The 18,468-nt window shown below is 28.9% G+C and overlaps 1 protein-coding gene across 1 annotated transcript; it reads left to right on the top strand.

Annotated features, from left to right (window-relative positions):
* The first annotated feature begins 1,553 nt into the window (after positions 1-1,553).
* sigmar (Tumor necrosis factor alpha-induced protein 8-like protein sigmar) lies at positions 1,554-17,806 on the top strand. The gene is made up of 4 exons (XM_035353029.2): positions 1,554-1,688; positions 3,090-3,123; positions 5,164-5,363; positions 13,905-17,806. Coding segments are annotated over exons 2-4 (567 nt in total). The 5' UTR covers positions 1,554-1,688; positions 3,090-3,122; the 3' UTR covers positions 14,271-17,806.
* Positions 17,807-18,468: the final 662 nt, after the last annotated feature.

The following is an 18,468-nucleotide window of genomic DNA, read 5'->3' as shown; positions in this document are numbered from 1 at the left end:
ATTTAAATTTTATTAGATGAATCTACCTTAGATTAAGATATTTAGATGAAATAAAGTAATGAAACATTGCAAAGTAAATCTTCAGATTCTTGAAAGGGCAGATTTATTAGTCTCTTTTCAAAGTAATGCTGATGAATTAAAAAAATAATGCTAGAACGACCACGTCTAAAAGCGATCATATCATGACGTTTCAGAGACGTCGACAAATTGCCAAGATGCAACGGCAAATATTTTGCGTCTTTGCAACGTTGTAAAGACGTCGTAAAAGTTACCACGACCACTTTGCAATGGACCTCTCGGACCAGTTTGCAATGTCGTGTGCTACTTGGGTTATAATCGCTTTATGTATTAAGTGAACGTATGTATTAAGTAACTTCTTATATATGTCATATATATGTATAATATACTATACTTTAACCACAAATATTTATGTTGCCGTTTTGAAAAGATATTCACAATAGCCATGATTTAAAAGCACTGATCAGAAAATCAAATACCTTTCTGCAGATCATTTGCTCAACTAAAAAACTGGCTTTATTTTCTCCAGGAGGATATTCATATCGATAACTAGTGTTGTACATTGGGTGATTCAGAATCATTTTTTGTTGATTTGTTGTATCCATAGACTCTACTGATAATCTCTCAACCATTGAAAAGGAAATTCAAGTTAAGATATCTTCGCCTGTAAAGGTAAGAAGTATTCTTTCGATACTGACTTTTGAAAACAAATATCACGAGACAAATTTCTGATTGCTGTTAAGAAACTTATTTTAGCAATAATTTATTTACATTGATGCGTTAATAGCGAAACATTTTCTTATTGAACCCCTTTGGAAATTCAATCTTATATTAGATTAGTGCTATCTATTAGGTGGTCTTATGAGGAGAAGAAAGCATATTGGCATTTAAGAAGAGGCATATTGGCAGATTTTGATCTATTGAAACTTCCATTTAAAATAGAAACAATGTGTAATTAGATCATAGGTTCTTACATAGAGGTTTTCATCGAGGTAGAAGTTCTTTTTCCCTTTCTTGGTACTTAGTAACAATTATTCAGGAGGGCTTATACTTTTTAGTAACTAGTTTCTCAAATTTAATCTTTTTTTTTTTTTTTTGTTAGCATCTTCAGTACATTATAAAATACAATATTTACTGGCTACATACACTTGAGAGACATTATATACTATGAGGATGCACAGAATTCGATTTATTCATCGCGTTCATTGACACGTGCACCGAAAGGCTACTTTCTACTTTCCTCTTTCTCTCTCAATCTAAATTAAGCCCTTAAATTAAAAAAAAAAAAAAAAAAAATATATATATATATATATATATATTTAATTGCTTAACAATTTTTGTTCTCTGTAACGAATTTAATATGCCCTGATATTTTTTAGTTTTTTTCCATCTTTGTTATCTGGCGTATGAAATTCTTATAAAAACATACGAAACTTTTTTCTCTGAAACGCAAAATTTGCTCTTTTTGTATCTTTCCTCCGCACCTAAGCTTCATTTTTCTACCTGTGTGCAGAAAGACTTAATGAATGCAAAATAAGACATTTGTCTAATTTGTCTGTCTGTCTAGCGATTTTCTTTCGAAGTGGAACATGTATTAAAATCAAAGAAATTGTTTGGTACGTGAAGGTATTGAAAGAAGGATGTTGAATTGATCTCTGGATTGTTCAAATGTAAGTAATCATTTTCTTGGGTTATCATTCGCGAAAGTTTGTATTCCGAAGCATTTCGCACTATTCTTTGCTAACTGGTTTATAGCCAATTAGCTTTATTTATCGAATATGAAAATAATGCGGCCTTCATGCCATATTCGAAAAAAAAAAATTAAGTCGGAGGGTGCATATGCTCTAAACAAATTAAGTCGGAGGGTCTACTTTTCTTTGCATGAAGAACGCATTGTTGATACTTGCATATGCTTTAAATTTGTCATTAATTCATTTATTTTTAACTACACTGATTTCAAATTTTTGCGCTGATCTATTGCTTTTTATGCAGCAGGTAATACATCGTTACTTCTCATTCTTGACTTCCATTTATACGGACTTCCATTTCCGCATGGAATTTTATTTGCTGTATTTATGCTAATTTCATTATTGTTTTTCTGTTGATAAAATAAATTCAGATATCTAAAGTGTTTGCATTTTGTATGTCCTTCTTCAAGACTTACTGTTTTCTTAATGCATTTTTACCATTAAAAAGCTGCCGTACGCTTTATTTGTTATTTAGCACCTATAAACTTCCTGTGTGTCACTGCATTTGAAAGGAGGAAATGAAGACGTTTTGACTTCGTGTGTAGGCTTTGTTTATGATTGGAGGATGTAGAATTTTAGTTGATTTGTTAATTAATAGAATGAGCATGTAATCTGCTTTTTAGTTTACAGTATTATCGATGATGCTGTGTTCTGTAAATATTGTTTTAGAAGATTTTAAATTATATACCTTATTTATTTATTGGATATGAAAATTATGCGGTCTGTATGTCATATGTGAAAAAAAAAAAAAAACAAATTAAGTCGAAGGGTGCATATGCTAAACAAATTAAGTATGTGTAATATCCAGGATATATATATGTGCAGTTGTGTATTCTGTATAATTTCATATTAAAACTTTAATATACTATATAGTCGACTTTTTTGAGATCAGAAATATATCTGCTATATAATGCTGTGCCAAATTAAACAGAGTAATTTATAATTCATGGAAAAGTTTTGAACAACTATGATAACAGTTTTAAAACTTTTGTAATGAAAACAAGGTCATATTCTTCAGTTGACTAAATTTAAATTCTTAGTATTAATTATGACCTTAGTAATAGAGCATATTCAGTAGTCATTATTATATTTGTAAAAATGGAGATGCAAAATTCATAACACATTCATTTGTTTTTAGAATGTAAATATTGTTGACTTCTATTAACTATGTATTTTCAAACTATTCTTAATTTATTTAAATTCAAGTGGATTTATATGAAATATGATTACATTTATAAGTTTATTGTATTAAAGCTGCTAAGTGTAGAAATTCTTTTAATTAAGCATTTGTTGATTTGAACTTTTTAACTATATTTTTTACAGATAGAAGAGCGAAAACTTCTGGTGTTTACAAAAAGTAAGCTTATATTAATATTTTAAAAGAAGTTTATATTTTGTAATTAAAAAGAGCAATTTAAAATGAAGATTTTCCATTCATTTCATCTTTTAAACATACTTTTTAATATTTTAATTTTTCATTTTATTTATCATAATGTATTTGATTAATACAATTTGAAATATATTTAATTTGTCATACATCCAGTTGGTGATTATGAAAAATTGTAGCATTTTTATAATTTATAGATGTTTCTGACATCATATATTATGCCTATGAGTATAGAATGATTTGATTTTTCTCTCTTTTTACTGTATTTATTCAAAATTGAGATTTCCTTTTTTGCTACATTTTTGTTCCAAAATTTAATAGCATTTTAGAAACTGGTAATTTGAGAAACGAATCATAGTTACAGTACAATTAATGTATATTAATTGCACAATTTAAATATTGAATAAACCACACAACTATAAAACAACTATATAAACTAATTCTATGAGCAATTTCCATTTAGGCTCACATCTACAATCTTGTCACTGGTATGCCTCGGGGAAAAAAAAAAAAAAAAAAAAAAAAAAAAAAAAAAACATAACAATGTATCACAAACAGTGTTCTTGGGCTGCAACTAATTATGCTGTTATTTCAAGGAAATTTTGTAGGATAGGAAAAAAAAAAACCCAAGATACTTTTTGAGAATTAGTGCAAAACAAAATAAATATCTTACCTTTTTATTTATTAACATTTCTTTTAAAATGTGTGTGTGTGTGGGGGGGGAACTCTTATTTTTTATTAAATATGGTACTTTCACATTTTGTGTGATTTATCTACTGTGTTATTATTAAGTTTGAAATTTTGTTTGTGCTTTTTGGAATCGTAGCTTGTTTAATTACTTGTGTACTGCCAGTCTGTTCTACATCTTTAAATTATTCTTATTTTGCAAGTTTTGTCATTAGTCAAAAATCATTCATAAACTTGTGATTCATAGATTGAAAATGCAATATCACTGTAATATAAATAGGGGAAGGAGTTCTATTCTTTAATGTTCTTTGATTAAATCACGTTAATCTAATTTTTAGTCCAAAGGGGCAGTTTGCCCTGAAGGACTATTAATTTCATTTTGGCATTTTCCGTTGAAAACTTTAAGAGGCTGTATCACTTTTCAAATCGTTGCCACAATATGTTATTGCTCTATCGTATATTTAAAGAAATTAAATAATGAAGAATCTGCATAAATATATGTATGTTTCTTGCATTGTGATAAAATGACTGTACCTAAGTAGAGCCATCAAAATTTGAGTAACGTAATTTTCTGTAGAATATGGGCATGTGGAAGCCCTAATTTTAATTTGAAGTTGTTTTATTTGCGATTTCAGATTCTGTAATACTTCAACGAATTTTTGATTAAAAAACTAAACGATTCAAAGCGAGCAAACTGTGTATCGGAAATTCTAAAGATGGGCTCATTTTAAAATTAATTTGCAATATTGCTGTTGAACTGAATTTTATAGTTTGAGTATGTAGAACATGATATTTAATAAATAAAGGTAACACGCAAAACAAAAAAAATGCCCCTTTGAACATAATTTAAAATCTGAAACCTTTCAGATTTTTTTTTACTTTTGTTTACTTTTTTTATTTATATGTATATTTTTATAAGAAATGAGTAAATAACTAATAATTTATAACTATATCTGAATATGGATTGCCATTTATATAACATTACTATATATGTGTTTTTCAGTGTTAGCTGTGGATGTGATTTTATTGGTACAAACAAGTTAATTGCAGCTATAATTTATAATTTTGGGTTAAATTTTGAAAAAAAAAAATATTTAAATTTTCTTCCTTTTCAGAGCTAATTTCTGTAAATATGAATGCTGTGATTTGAACCGTCATTAAATGGGAGATGAAATTGATCTTTGCTTTGTTCATTTCAGAGAATTATTGTGCATTTATTCAAGAATTATTAATATTGTTTGCTTAGTAACTTATTTTCTTTCTATTAAATTTTTTTTTTGTGTTTTGATGTAAACATTTATATGTGTAAAATGTGTATTACAGTGGGTGAAGCCAACTTTCGTGCGAAGGACATTGGTTTCCGAGCCCAAAAGAAACTTCTCAGCCGCATGGCTAACAAGAGTATTGCCAAAGTATTTATTGATGATACAACTGGAAATTTGCTTGACAACTTATATCGTTTGGGACGAGCCCACTCTGGAAATAAGAAAGAAGCAGAAAAAGTAGTAAAAAATATTATTAAAGTAAGAATTTTTTTACTTGCAAGGTGAAAAATTTATAATTCACATAATTTTTTATTAATTATACTAACAAGATATGCTTTTGTGTATCCTTTCCTCATGTATAGTTTGTCTGTATAGTCTTTCCTCATGTATAGTCATGTCACAAACACAGTCTTGGCTGGCATTCTGCCAAAACTCTTTTTCAGATTTATTCTGAAAATAAATATAAAGAGAATCATACTCCTCTAATTTTTCTAGCATCAAATGTTTTATATTAACAACAATTATCCAATATTTTTAAGATGGATAATTTTGAGTGATTATATTATTTTAGGTTGATCTTTACAATATGGTAACTGGTAGTTTGGCGACATTTTGGAGGCGATAAAGGTTACTACCTGGGACTTTGGTAATAATGTGAGCAGTACTCAGTTCTGATTACGCATTATTTTGTGTGAGGGAAATGAGAGATCATGGGATATGTCATGTGATATTAATGGACGAATTACAGTTCTTTAATCGGAAAAGGGGGGGAAATCGGGAAAAAATCTGGAAATTTTGTATTTGGCTTTATTCTGTGTTGTGTGAAACAGTGTTCGTGAATTTTTGGATCCCATGGCCGTAACTAAAGTGAATTCGAAATGGGTATTTATGTATGTATTAATTTAATGTATGTGCTCATTTATATTTTAAGTAGTGTTTTTGAATTTAATTATATTTTAATTAAATGATAGTTATTTTGTGAATTTTATGTTTGTAGGAATTTGGTATACATTTAAGTTGAAGTAAACGTGCATGGAAATAATTAAAATATTTGATACTAAGTATTTGTAATGCTTGCGGTATGAATTCGTTGGTGACGTGTATAATGTAATAGATGATTTAGAGGTAAAAGTTTTTGGATATTTTATTTATTTTATATGTGGAAATGTTCATATTTGTAAAGGGTAAATACTTTTTCGCGATCAGGTAATTTCATATATGTTCTTTTTACCGGGTTTAAAGATTGAGAAAATTGTCATGTATTTTCGTGAAATTTTTCTAATTTATGAGAAAAAAGCAGTGTACATGGATATAGTGAAGAGTGTGCGCAATGCCATTTTTGTGCAATTCTGGGATGTTTTTTTAAGTAAAAATAAGTCGGCGTGTACATGGTTTATGTGTATGTGTTATTTTGAAAAACGCATAAGGAGTATGGTATTGTGCACTTTTTCCCAATTTTGCAGTGAATATTTGTCATGATTAAGCAGTTTTGTTAGATAAAATTTCTAGCATAAGTGTAATTCGGCTAGTAGATTGTTGGAAGAAGTGTTCAGTAGATAAAAAGAAAAGAAACATGTCTTTACTTCGTGAAGACAAAATGGCGGCGGGAAAAAAAATAGACGGTTGCTGTAGGAGAGTTGGTCGCCAAATTTTCGCCAAAAAAACGCCAAGTTACCATAATGTAAAGATCAATCTTATTTTATTATTATGATTATGATTATTTTGAGTGAACATGCTTGAGAACTAAAATTATATCAAATGAGATACAGGGGGAAATGTATTTCCAGATGGATTTTAGCATCATTTTTGTTTAGTATCCCAGTACAGAATCATGGTAGAGTAGGTCTCAGAACATGGGTTTATTTTCGATTCAAATCTCTGTTTGGTAAAATATATACTTTTATGTAGTTAAATGAATTGCTCTCTATTAGAAAGTCCTGCACAAAGATATTAATTTCTGTGAATAAGTAGCCTTAATATGCTTTTCAGTATTCAAATAAACAAGTAAATTAACCATTACATTAGAACATGAACAAAAAGATTTAGTGGGAGGGGAGTGTTATCTTTCATTAATTGAAATGTTTCTGTAGATATTCAGTGAAAATCTATTTGGCTTGTAGTTGAAGGGTCTGAAACACTGTTGGAAAATTTTGGAAAGGGGAATTATAAAAAAATCTGCATAACTTTATAGTTAAAGAAGTTGAGCATTATTGCTGTTTTTAATAATTGTGTAGATATACAGTCAAAAATCTTTAATCTGGACTCGTCGGGATTTTGGCGATTCCGGATTATCGGTTTTTTCAGATTATAGATCATCAGTTTAAATCTGGTAAGATGGCATGCAGAAATTATAAAATTAAAAATATGAAACCGTAATTTATGAAATAAAGAGCAATTATGATCTAAAGGGTATCAAAATTTACAAAAAAAAAGCTTAATATTTATTTGTTTACTTTATTAAACATTTCTTTCAACACGCACATGCGTAAAGCATACATTACGTTTAGTCGAAATTAGAAAATTGCAACCAGAAAACTATTTGATGTGTATTTGTGATATTTATAATGACGAGGAATTTGATTTAAATCATATCAAAGACGGAGTACATCGAGATGAAATAGTACATTTAGTAAGGAATTATAAGCTGAATAAAATAAAAAATCTGCCCTTTAGATAAGGATAGTGCTGACAGATCAACTTCCAGTTCATTGCGTGCCGCGACGCCCCCCCCCCCCCTGCAGAGCAGAGTGAAATTGATAAACAGATTTCGGAATGGTTAAAGAAACAAAGGATATGTCTTTATCCATTTTTTGCAGCAATTCCACTTTTTGTTTGATGGACATCGAAACATGCTTTTGCTTTGTAAGTCCTTTGGCAGCTCCAGAATCGGAAATTCTTTTTGACATAATCGAAAGTTCAAGCTTACTTTTATAAAATTGCTCTAACAGTCTGCAAAAAATAATAAGCCAAATTCAATTAGAAGATTAAGGAACAATACAATCTGCAACATTAACTGAAATAGATAATTAGATAATTTTAGCTTAACTTATACCGTCCGTTATACATTAAACGTGCATGCATAAACGTATTATGCACATGCATAAATGCATTATCCCTTTACGCATGCACAGAAAGTTTGTAGCTTTGAGGTCCAGATTATAGATCATTCCGGATTATGGATGTCCGGATTAAAGACTTTTGACTGTATAATAAAAATCAAGGAAATGAAAGTGATGGGTGCTTTGCACATTTTGTTTATGCATGATTAGTGCATGAAATTCTGAAAGAACTCCTCAAAATCACATTTTCATAATTTTATATAGTGATTGCTGTATTATCTTTGAAATCACGAATTTTTTTAAATAACTCTAAAAATGAAAATTCTTATTGCAGAATGAGGACAAGGATAATTTATAGACATGCAAATGTAAAATTGAATGTTACTAAACCTCATGTATTAGCCCTTATAATTGAGAAAAATCTGAAAATATAAGTTGTATACTTGGTGACCGTCAAACAGTAATTATGCACAGTTTGTATGAAATTTGAGTGCAAAATGTTTTGTGGGCCTTACACAAAAGTTTGACTTTGCAATAGCCATTATATTAATGTTACATTTTTTAAGTATGAGAAACCATACTAATTTTTAAAATACACAAATAAATTAATACAAATTACATTTGTATTTTTATATAAAAAGATGAAATGTTTTATTTGAACATAAATAATGTTGATTTTTCAGTTATTTTCTGTTTACCTGTGAATGGGTTAAATTTGATCTTTCAGTGTTTTTACACATAAAATTTGGATTTCAGATTTTTCAAGAGTATATGTTCATTCTCATAAACACTTTTATTAGCATTAGTGATGTTAATTAAGTAATTAAGAGTCTTCTTAATTTTGATCTTGAACCTACCAACTTTTGAAGCAAGATTTGTTTAAGATTGTGCCGAAATTAGCCTTGAACTCATGTATACTCATACGTTGCTTGCTATTAGCATATTTGCTTCCTGCTAGTGTTGCTCAAACATTATCCATGGATACATAGCAAATGAGTGGATTACCTTAACAACTTGTGAGGGGGTGGATGCTGTATTATTCACACAATTGTTGTTCCCAAATTTTAAATCATTTGTGTTTTAACATTTTAAACTTTACATGAAGTTGTTTGGATATATTTCCTTATGTTGCTAGCTCGCACAATTGGAATTTCTGGGTGAGGCTGACATGCAACAGAGAGATTTTTCTGCATGTCTGTTTTGCAGTTAGAGAAGGAGAGGAAGAGTTGTTCATTACTTAGTCAGTGTTCTCCAAATAGAATTTCTTAGTGGGTGTGGTGAATAGGAGTTTATAATGAGTAAAGAGTTGCTAGGTTTTTGTTTGACTAGAGAGAAAACATTTTTGTTTGAAAATAAATTGCACTTTAGAAAGGAGAGAATGTACAGGGGGCTAGTTAGTGACCAAATGGTAAAGCGATGAGTTTTTGGTAAGTAGCTATTAAAAGGTAGGTTTGAATTTCTCTCTTTGTGTTATGACCTCCTTGTTTTTGGAAGGTAACAGAGGCCAAATGTTGTTCTCACACATCTAATGACTCATCACATCTAATCTCTCACACATCTAATGAATGGTGAGGTTTTAGAAGAGAGGCTTTGTTTGACAGCAGTTTGCTCACATTGGTGTGAGGGATTTTTTTCCCCATGTTGGTCAGAACTTAATTTTTATCTTTACCTTTAGCCTGCGGTATTTTGTTGGGCATGTAAAACGAGATTTCATTGAATGTTGCATTAGAGTAGAATTCGGATTTGTCTCAAGTCAATCTGAAAGCTTTCAGATTTCATATTCTTCCCAAATGGGCCTTTTTTTTTAACGTTTAGTGTGTTATTTTTATTTATTAAATACCATCTTCTTCGTACTTAAACCATAAAATTCAGTTCAACAGCAATATCACAAAATATTTAAAAGATCATATCTTTAGAATTTCCTATACAGAGTTTCGCGTGCTGGAGATAAAAGTGCCACCCCCCCGTACAGTGCAGTGTTGCTGCCATTGCTCACTTTGAAATCGTTGAGTTTCTTAATCAAAAACTCATAAATGCTTTAAAATATGAAGTAGATAATAAAGCAAATTCCAAATTCAGGCTTCCAGATGTACGTTATTCAAAATTTGATGGCTCTAGGTATCATTCTTTTGTCACAGTATGAGAAACATGCATACATTTATGTAGATTCTTCATTATTTAATTTCTTTAAATATAATACAGGGCTCTAATATTTGGTATCAACTATTTAAAAAGTGATTAACTAGCCCAGCCTATCTTGTGGATCTTCCTACTGTTAACACTAATCCCATTGTTAATATCTCGAAGGTGAATCTTTCAGAGGATCAAATGAATGTATTAAAATATAACTTTAACTTTTCCTAGTCATCGAAACCTTCAATTCCTCAAATCATCACCCCTACTGAAAAAGCTTTTAAATTCTCTAAAATTTCAGAAACACACAAAGAAGCAATTCGCCATTTAATTACTTATAATGTGAATTTTAACAACAATTCATTTGTTTCGAATCTCAACCAAAAAAAAAAAAAAAAAAAAAAAAAAAATGCCTTGCATGAAATTTATTCTAATCCTACTGTTATAATTTCGAAGGCTGATAAGGGTGGGCAAATTGTGGTTTTGGACAAGCACACATACATTTAACATATACATTAAAAAAATGATTACTTCTGAGACATTGAAAATTTTAATGTGCTTAGCATGGCTCACGACTATTGAACTGTGACATATTTGATCTTGATATTAATGCAAGAAGAGTTCAATGCAGTGAAGAGTATTAATTTAGAAGTCAAACGACAAAAATCAGCATTATATTATCAAATTTTCAAGTCGTATTTAGAACAGATGTGTATGCTAAGCTTTGGAATTTAAAATTCATCTGAGAGAAATATCATAGAATAGTAGTAGCTGTTGAATCAACATTCACTTTTCCCTCTTCTAACCTAGAGGAAGCAGGCTTTAATGAAGTCAATAATTTGGTACAGAAGCAAGAATCAGATTCAGTGTTTTTGAATGAGATGATTTCAAAACTAAGTTAAGCAGTTTTACACGCTGTCCTTAAAAGAACTGCATCTGTGCATCAAGCATAGCGATTGCATTATATAGTGTTTCTCCCTCCTTTCTGCAGGCCTTTGTTGTGTAAGCACAATAATGCATATTTTGGAGGTCCGGAGTTTGAATCTTGGCGAGGGCATTGCAGATTTTGTCAGTTTTCTGACACTGAAAAATTCTGAAATACTCTACAAGTGGTTCCCGAAATAAAAGGTGTTGGATGATAATTCATCACCACTAGGATTTGGCAATTGGGTCTCCTCATCCCTGGTTGCTCTTTGAAAAGGAAGTATATAAGATATTTTTTATCTGATTTCTGCATGCTTTTGCAGTGTAATTTGAAGCATGCTTGGTGCATATTTGGGTGGTCCTGAGTTCACATTCTTGTGAAGAAAAAAAAAATTTTGACTGAAAAAAACTGAAGAAAAAATTTCTTCAGTTTCCTTTTGATATGACCTAATGATTCTAAAACATTAATTTAAATAAAATTTTGGGGCACTTAGAATCTTTCATTTTGTGTCTGAAAACTTGCTTATATTTACAGAATTAAAAATAATAAACCATAAATCTATTAAGCAGTTTTGTCAAGACCTTTGTTCATATTCTTAGTCTAATTTTTATTTTTATGTCATTTATTCACAATTATTTGCATTATTATTATGTAATAGTCTACAGTAGAGAAAAACGTAAGAAAAAGATGAAGGAAACCATTCTTTTAAAAAAGGCATAGTTTAAGGAAGTTTTGAATATCTGGGTTAGATTGTTCTGGATATTTTTCCTGCTAATAAGCTGTTTCAGAGTTGCCAACTCTCCCGATTTAGGCGGGAGACTCCCGATTTTCGACCGCTCTCCCGCCAACCCGATTTACAATATATTTCTCCCGACTTTTTCTTATTCTTAAAATTTCTCACAATTTTTATGGAACTTGGCTTAATATTTTGTTATATAAACAAGAGAAAAAAAAAAAAAAAAGTGATTTTGGCAGTCTGAAAGCAATTGAATTTTCTCTAGGTTATATCTAAAACAAAACCTTGCGAATTAGATAACTTCTGCTTTGTAAGTGAGAGCAGAGCATATACGTATCCAGAAACGTCGTTCTCCAGTTCTCCAATGGGGGCATCGTGTTCCACTACGTGTCATCTGGCATATATTAATTAGCCAATGAGGACAAAACAAGCGGTTATTTGGATGTTCTTTAGTTATTTCGGTCATTTTGTCCTGAGTTGTTTGAGTATACGTGCCTTAGGGAAATAGTTTTAGAAATTATCATCTTTTGTTATGTCTGCCAGAAAGGGGAAATACTCGTGTACGTTTCAAAAATCGTACACATTTGACTTTCCTTCCATTATTTCCTCAAGGAAATGTAATAAATTTGTGATGTATACTGCCTGTCGTTGCGATTTTTTGATTTCACATGGTGGAAGGGCGGATGTTCTCAAACATGTGCATACACAAAAACACAAGGACAACATGAGTTGTGTTGAAAAAAACGAAAAATAAAATTTTTCTTCGGAAACAGAGGACCAAAAAGTTGCTAATGCAGAATGTCTGCTGATGGAATTTTAAAATGTAGTGAGCTGTCTAGAATTATGTTGGCCATCTTGACAGTTCACCATAATAATGCAGAGTGTGAGAAAATTTTCAGTATTGTTGCGAAAACGAGGACTAAATTTAGATCTAATATTAGTGATGAAAAGCTTTTATTAGAAAAGCTTTTATTAGCGAAAGCAGGCCTACGTGGCAATTACTACGAACAAAATTATGAAGTTTCTTTCTTAAAGAAAGCAAAATCTGCCACTGTTTATAACATTTGTTCGAAAACTGATTAAAGTGGTTTTCTTTTTTCTTAATCGATGCAAGTAATAAAAATGTTTTTTATGTGTAAGGTATTTTTGTGTTGCTTGCATTTAAGAATTAGTTACTATTTAAAGTTAATTCATTATTAAAAACTATATTTTCATCATTTAAAAAGTCTTTTTGACATTGTGAAAAATCTCCCGATTTCTTAAAAAAATCTTCTGATTTTTGGGTGTCATAGGTTGGTAAGTATGCTGTTTTCTGTACTTAGTTTGCAGGAAAGTCAACCTTCTGTTGATGTATAGAAGTTTCTGGAGCCCAAGCTACAGGGTATAAATGTGGATCAGAGAACTAGGGAGTTCATTTGTGAAACTGCAAGATTTAGCATTTAGCTAATTATGAGTTACGGCTCTATCTTGAGAGCTATTTGAGGACTTTATGATTTATTTAGTATTCTAAAGAAGGTTTGCTTAATATATACATTTAAGTTTTTTCAGATATTTAATGTGCTGTGTGTGCTGCTTATTTTCATAATAGGTTGTTAATTTCTTACTGCTTATCTGGACTTATTATTCAAAGAAACATCAATAATCCTGTAGCTCACAAAAATATTCAATTATATAATAAAAGTTTAAGTTTTAAAAAATTTTTATATGTATTTCTGATTGAATATAAACTGTCTAATGGATACTTTTACATCTTTGAATGGAATCTTTTATATTATTGAAAATCAGGCTCGAGTTTTTTATGTGTGCAGATTTGTTGCTTATTTGTAACTGGTATGTAATGTGATCTAATGGAAATTATCAAAGAAAATAAAATTTTTAAGTAGTGATTTTATGTTGTTTTATTTTATTATTTTCAACTGAAACATCTTATTAATTTTTCTGTTTAGATTGTGATCAAGATTGGCATTCTGTATCGAAATGATCAGTTTAATCAGGATGAACTGTGCACTGCAGAAAAATTCAAACAAAAGTTTCATTCGACTGCTATGGCGATTGTCAGTTTCTATGAAGTGGAGTTCTCTTATGATCGAAACTTCCTTTTGCAAGCCCTTAATGAATGTCGAGCTCTCATTAAAAACCTTGTCATGAGACATTTGACTGATAAATCAATAGGTAGGATAGATCACGTGTTTAATTTTTTTGCCAACCCATCTTTCCTGGATGCTGTTTTCAGTCGTGATAGCAGTCATAAAGAACTTTTAGGTCGTATCATTGCTGACATGCACAAATTGATGGAAGATGGCTCCCTGTGAAAATAAGATATTTCATTTTTGTGCCTTAATAACTTATTGTTATTAAAAAAGGGACTTCCTTTTATTCACCACATTTTTTTTTTCTTTCACATTGTATATATTTTGCGATATTGTGCTAATCAGAAATTTCTTGCTGCCATATTAATATTCAAATATATTTCTATTTTAAGAAGAACATTTGGAGTTGTTTTGCTGCTGAATGTTGACTATGAGTGTATATTTTTAAAAAGTTGTAAGTTATGTGCCATAGTTGCCTTTGCCTTCAGATTTTATAATTGTTTTCATGGTGTTTCTTGACTTTTTATGAACCTCTGTATTAAATGACTTTGCATCATAACAAATATCTTTCTTTCTTTTTCTAAAAGCTAATGTTTATGAGGAAAACATAATATATATAATATTGAATAATAGACTTCAAGTAAGTTGATTTGCTGAAAAATAAAATATAAAATTAAACCTTTTCCGGGAGACCTTATGGAAAGGTTTTTGTTTTTAGCCTCATAGAAAGAGAATTCCATGTCTGTAAACTAAACAAAATAAGATAGAAAACATACATCGTATATGTCTCGTATGAATAAAATGAAAATAGATAGTAGTTATTTCAGTAACTTAATAGTTTATTGAGAGTGTAGGAAAGGCATAATATAAATCAAAATATGATTTAGTAAAATTTACTTAGCAAATTGCATTAATTAGTTCTATTGATTTCACAATGAACAAGTATAATTTTGGGATATATTGTTTGAGAAATTAGCTTGGAACATTCTTTTTAAAATCATTTTGTAAACAAAAAAATCTTTCGTTCCATTTTAAATATGTATAAATTTATGATAATTTTAGACTTATATTCATTTGTTGAAAATATTAATTTCTTGCATCAACAAGTTTAAAATTGAAAGGGTTGTCTCCTATGAAAACATCTTGAAGGAGCAATCATTATGTAAAGAATAAAAATTTATTGCCCTCCCACTCTAGAAGAAAAAAAAAAAAAAAAAAATCATGATTTAAGTAGCATTATTCTTAATTTTTGTGTTTCATAATAAAGCTGTCTTAAAAGTATTTTAAAGCAAATATGTTCTAGATATTTTTGTTTCCATGCAAAAGTAAGAAGTTCTCACCCACTTAGGAGTTGGTGTATGTGTAAGTTAAGAATGTTTTATAACTAACTGGATAGTGAAACCGATGTTGTAAATTGAGTAATTGATAAGTATTATTTTTATCATATTTTATATTGATACACATTAAGTTTTACAGTACTGATTTCTTCTTATGAATAGCTGAGACTCGCCTGCAGTTTCACTAATTGGTTAATTAAATTAGACAATTAATTATTTGAAATTTGGCAATATGCAGCTGTATTTATATTTATAGAGCAGTTTAAAAATAAACTTAGATAGGAGTCTTCAAATTAGGCTGAATTTTTGTAGCAAATTCTTGCTTCTCTACTTATACATAGTTTTGCTTATATTCAGAAATATGCAATTATCTACTTTAACTGGGGATCTTAATGATTTTTTTGATAATTTAGAAATTTAAATGAAGGTAGATTTAATCATGTAACTTTTCTCCTTCATATTTGGAATGCAATTTAAACATAAATATGTTACTTAATGTTTGTTTATGTGAAGTTCATCCTTTCTTTAAATAACGAGTATGATGTAGAATTACAGTTTACCATTATTAGATCCTAAATAATCCTATCATTATTCTAATTTAATGCTTATGGAGTTGAATATTCTTAATAAATGTATGGCATCTTGAATTGTTACTTTGCACGATCATATCATAAAGCTGGCTTTGTGTGTAAATACATTAAATCATCTTAATCTCTACATCTGTCTAACTGTATTTTACTTAATTTTGTTATATTTCTGTCGTTTAATTTTTGAATTTTGATTTTCAGAATCGTTACATTCCTTTGCACATTTTGCTTTTATTTTGCAATTTTTTTCCTTTGTTTTGACTTCTAAATTATTTGTGAAAAAAGAAGTATGATTTTTAAGATTATTTTATTTGAATATAAAACTTGTTTTATTTTCTGTAGTAAGAAATTTCAGAATTTATATTTAAAATCTATTATTTTTGGAATGTTTTAAAAATTTTGTATGCATAAATTTTGATTGCTTTTAAAACTGTATGAATATAATTATTGATATATGCAATTTTTCTAGGATAGCTCGGTTGTTAAATTTGCTTTATATATTTCAGTTAATCGTATTGTATGTTATAATGATTGTACTCCCTTTTTTTTGTACTTTTATTTTATTTTTATGCACATTTTCAGTGATATATTTAATCTATTATGAAGAACAAATGTTGTTATTCAAGTTTCATTTTCTCGTGAAAGATTAAATTTGAAGGAATAAAAATTTCTGTAGTGTTTTGAATGTTCTATGTAAATAAGTTAAAAAAATGTTTAATTGGTAGAAATACGCAAGGAAAAATCTAAAATTCCCTCTTTTATCAATTGTAAATTATTATTATTATTACAGTGTTAAGGAGTGTTATCATGTCATATGTTTTCTACATGATCTTTTATTAGTTTCATTCATTTTGTAATTTGAGGTTTTCTTTCACTGAATATTGCATTATCTTCTAAAATATTTATCATTTAAGTTTTAACAGTGTTTTGTAATAGAAAGTAGCAATCGTTTCATTGTTTTTATGGCAGGTCATTGATAGTGTCATCTTTTCTTGTCAGAAATATATTTCATGTAGAAGCATGCCAAAAATTACTGTTGATAATTTAAAGTTTATTTTTTATTATGATTTATACATGTAGATATATATATGTGTATTAATGAAACTGAATTTGTTTATAATAGTGTCATTATTTAGTGTTCATTTTATTTTTTAGCTGTTCCTTTTGCATGCTTTTGAATATTTCATCTTTTCATAATTATCCTGATAATTAAATTATGATATATTAGCGAACATTTAATCCATTGTAGGAAAAGTTGAAATTATGTTAGATACGAGCTAAAAGTGTCGGTGAGTGTGATTCATTTTCCCCGAAACGAAAAAGGCCATCTTTTAAAATGACCTGGTTTGATTCATATCATAAGACAATAAAATGCATTTGAGACTTTTCTTTATGTTTAAAGTAGAAACTAACAAGTTTTTTCACATTTTAAAATTATATTAAAAAATTATAAAATGATTTTACAAAACTATGCTGTAATTGTATATTTTTCTGTTTGAGTTTTGCTGCACATAGAATTTTAGTAGAATAAAAAGCATACTTTTACTTTTAGTAAAATAAAATGCTTATTTATTATTATTATTATTAAAACTTATTTTTACTATGTCGTATTAAAGTTAAATTTAGAATAATATTAAACTAGGCAGTAACTAGGTAAATAGTAAACTAGGCAGAAAAATTGTCCGAAACAGTTGTTTGTGTGAAACAAACACCATGTGATATGGGCCTTAGTTGTAAACTGTAATTGTTGTGTTAAAAATTGAAATAATATTTTTCTTGTAGAATGCTGCATTTTCAAGTTTTAAAGTGTATTAAAAAAAAAAAAAAAAAAAAATTCCAAGTTATGCTTTTTTTACCCTTTCCTTTAATGTATGTATTCTCTTATGACTTTATATTAAAATTACAATATCTGATGATTGTATACCGCAAGTATTTTTATGTATACAGTATTTAAAAAGTGATGCACATTTTTAAAGCTTTTTAAAATATGCGTTTTATTCTAAATTTTTCACAAGTGAAAAAATGAGTATATGTGACGAATAGAACAAATATGCATATATATGTATTTTTAATCATGCATTTATGTGAGGTACAATTTTTTACTTCTTTCTAATCCTGGTGATTTTATGTAAATGTAAATTTTATAGAAATTTTTTTAATAAATACAAATTTTTGTATTTTTAGAAATAAATTTAATTTATGAAACTTTTGCATGTTTTACACATTGAAGCATAATCTACTTCATGTAGGGAGCCTTTACATTAAAGTGTAAGAATTGCTTTAAATTTGTTTTTATTGTGTAATTGCTAGTCTTTTGGATGTAATTTTATGCTAATTTTAAGTTGCATGTAATGAGTGTCCAGCTCTTTGTTTAGTCTAATTTTAATTCTACTTATGATATTGGAATACTGCTAAGGTAAAACAAATGTGTTAAACAATCATATCAGACTACCAATGCAGAAAATTTATTACTTTTTAGTGATTCTTTTTTGTACA

This window comes from Stegodyphus dumicola, chromosome 10 (assembly GCF_044657685.1).
Source record: "Stegodyphus dumicola isolate Sdum_Otavi_A_Nest chromosome 10, ASM4465768v1".
Taxonomy (NCBI): Eukaryota; Metazoa; Arthropoda; class Arachnida; order Araneae; family Eresidae; genus Stegodyphus; species Stegodyphus dumicola.
The sequence above is the reverse complement of the archived record's forward strand: the minus strand, read 5'-3'. Positions and strand labels throughout refer to the sequence as shown.

What these genes read in the sequence shown, in the direction of transcription:
- sigmar (XM_035353029.2), top strand. An exon ending in TAGTAAAAAATATTATTAAA is followed by an intron (nt 5,364 to 13,904) that starts GTAAGAATTTTT and finishes TTTTCTGTTTAG; the next exon opens with ATTGTGATCAAGATTGGCAT.